Source organism: Penicillium arizonense (assembly GCF_001773325.1).
Source record: "Penicillium arizonense strain CBS 141311 chromosome Unknown PENARI_contig216, whole genome shotgun sequence".
In the NCBI taxonomy this organism is placed as follows: Eukaryota; Fungi; Ascomycota; class Eurotiomycetes; order Eurotiales; family Aspergillaceae; genus Penicillium; species Penicillium arizonense.
Window position 1 is genome coordinate 1,305 of NW_019173493.1, and position 2,904 is coordinate 4,208.

Sequence of the window (2,904 nt, forward strand, 5' to 3'; positions counted from 1 at the left end):
TTTCTTGGCCTGGGCATCACTGCATCATTGATCAGCTTTTGGAGATTCTTTGCGGCACAGGTACTAAGCATTCAGAAACGAAACTAATTGGTTGATTCCTAGTGTGGTCGGAGATTGAGTTACCCCGCTGTCGAGAGCGTCAAGCTTTTTTAGCCTAACTTACGTTCAGTCTGGGTTACGTAATCGTGCCCAGCCATCGCGGGCCATGGGTGGGGCGACTGCTGGGCACGAATAAGTCACGAATCACCGAGATTAAATGGAACTTTGACAAGCAGACTCATAAGTTGGCGGAATGGCGAGCCAGAGTGGCATACGCACTTCAACCACGCTCCTGTGTTGGCCCACCAGACCTGGATGGTTCGAAGATGTGCAGGGGTGCTTATCTAGCTAGCCCCTGATGTTTGTCGGCACCATGTACGTACCCGGTACAGCGCAGAGGACCAGAATAGATGGGCCATCTTGTACACAAATGAGGTTGACCCAATAAGACTGAAGACCATACGCGGGAAATAATCACCGAGTCCAAGAGTGGCGCACAAGCTAAGCTCAAACAATATCTCCCGGCTCCCATCCTGATTGGACACGATATCAAGATTGAACTTTCGCAAAAGTCTCATCTTTTCCATGCTGTCTGATCAGCTATAACAGGTACATGCTTACTGCCTAATATACACAAAATTACATATATATTTGATCCAGACAACATCAGCAGCCAGTAATCTACATGTCGGCATTTCATTTGTAAGAGAGGTTGCGCTTCACGGCCATGAAGGCGAGGGACCAGAGCTGACGGATGTCCGATTCTGACATGAAAGTGTTAGTTATATCTATCGCAATCTAGTAAAAGAGGAGGAATGGCAAAGAAAAAAGTAAAAGGGGAATACGAACCAGTCTGCCCACCCACACCAGGCGGAGGCGGCATAACGCCCAGCGGCATAACCTGGAACTGCCCGTTCTTATACAGCCACGACCAGACCTCACCGGCGACTTCCTTGGAGTTCGTATCAATAGAATCCCAGAGGGTATTGTACGCAACCTTGACATTGTCATAGACCGAAGAGTCATAACAGAAGGCCGGGGCAGATGCAGAACCGTCGCAACGCGCCATCTGGAGCTCGAGGCCCTTGGCCATCATAGCCAGCGGCCAGGACCAAACAACCGTACCGTGGTAGGCGCCGGTGGTCCAGTTCTGGGCATAGACGGGGTTCAGGCCGTAGGCCGGGTTGGCGACGACCATGCTGGCGCCGGTCATCAGCCCCGCCGGGAAAGTGCGGCGCACGTTCGAGGCTGTTTGGTTGACAAAAGAGGTCAGCTGGGCGTCGTTGGTTGTGTTGAGCAGGAAGTGACGGAAGCAGTCGTCCGTGTTCATCACTTCCACCTTAGTCAAGTTATCGTAGCCGTCCAGCGAGACGGCGTGGAAAACGACGTCCGAGTCGATTGCCTGAGGATTGTCTGGCATGGCGAACGTCGTGCGGTTGGAGTACTGTTCGATGCGGGACTGCGCTTCTTGCTGGGGAATGGTGACCTATAGGAGCTGTTAGGGTTCTCTGATAGAACAAGGTGTGATGACAGGATGTGGTGACATACCTGGAAGAATTGCAGCGTCTTGTCCTCCCACACCTTCGCGTACGTGTCTGCAAGCTTGCTCCATTTCTTCTCCATCGGGTAAATTCCTGAGCGGGCGAGCGTGGCGATGGAGCGCAGGGCTGCCGGGGCCAGGGCCGTGTTCACGTCATAAGGGATACGACCACCGCCGATACCTGCGTGGCGTCAGATTTATCAATCGATCAGAAGAAGAGTGAGCATACCATAGAAGCTGTCCCGCCATTCGCCGACAGGTTGATCCGCCTCAAGATGGAGGAGGTTCTCCTTGGTCTGGTCCGTGACGAAGGCCGCGGTTTTGCTCATGATATACTCGGCGTTTCGCAAAGCCAGGTCTCCCCATGTTAGGCCCTGGTTGTGAGTATCAATAGAGCCGGCTGGAGTCCTATGATGGATGTTAGATTTGCCGGTGATTGGGTGAGAGTATGAAGACATACTTAGAGAACTTGGCCCATCTCTGCTGCCCGACAGGGCTCTGCACAAAGTAGCGCTGCATCAAGACTGGGAGATAGTAGCTGGAATCAATCTTTGGCGGGTGTGTCAGTAGCTAGCGTTTTGGTTTTCCTTTCTTACTTTCTGTTTTGCTTATCTTGAGGGAAAAGCTTACCGCGCCGTAGGTGCAGCCTAAGTCGCTATTGTTAATGCCCAGCTGCATGTTCACGAAGGTGGCATAGTCACTGCAGACAGTCAATAGGATGACTCAGACGGAAAAATAAAAGCAAATGTGACTTACCCGATCGTCTCTTCATGGCAGACCATACCGTCGGTGCGGTTAATTCGCTCCAAGACAGCCCCCAGCACGGCTTCCATGGCGCTACCATTACCCTGACTCAGAATCGGCTCCATGAGCAGCGCTGTGATCATCGAGTCTCGGCCGAAATACGTAAGGAACCGCCAGGCACCGGCGAGTAGCTTCTCCGAGTATGACAGGAATGCCACTGCTTTGGTATCTCCGGGATCCAACGTGGTCAGTCCCCGTGACTGAGAGTTTAGCACCGCAGAAGGCTTCAGCTGCGTCATCTGTGGGTAGTTCATCTGCGCGGTGACGAGGTAGTCGCCCTTCGTGAAGTCCAGTGTGCCTTTGCCCACCGTAACCTTACTGGTATTGGAACTACCGCACGGGGCGAAGTGGAGAGTCGTAGTGGTGACATTGTCCAGCCAAAGGCGCGACACCTGCGCGCCGGTGCCGTCCTGGGCGAAGTTGTTGGCAGCCTGGATGATGGGATGAAGAAGGCTGGGTCCCTCAACGAAGTCGCGGATCGTGCGAATGCTTCCTAGGATCGGGAGAGTGAGGACGGCGGA

General features: G+C 53.3%; 1 protein-coding gene across 1 annotated transcript; it reads right to left on the bottom strand.

Moving 5' to 3' along the window:
* Nucleotides 1-735: 735 nt before the first annotated feature.
* PENARI_c216G03955 (uncharacterized protein) lies at nt 736-2,874 on the bottom strand (the record flags this gene model as incomplete). The annotated part of the gene is made up of 7 exons (XM_022638160.1): nt 736-803; nt 889-1,525; nt 1,588-1,760; nt 1,809-1,987; nt 2,040-2,128; nt 2,210-2,279; nt 2,336-2,874. Coding segments are annotated over 7 exons (1,755 nt in total), but the record flags the coding sequence as incomplete, so codon positions are not given.
* Nucleotides 2,875-2,904: the final 30 nt, after the last annotated feature.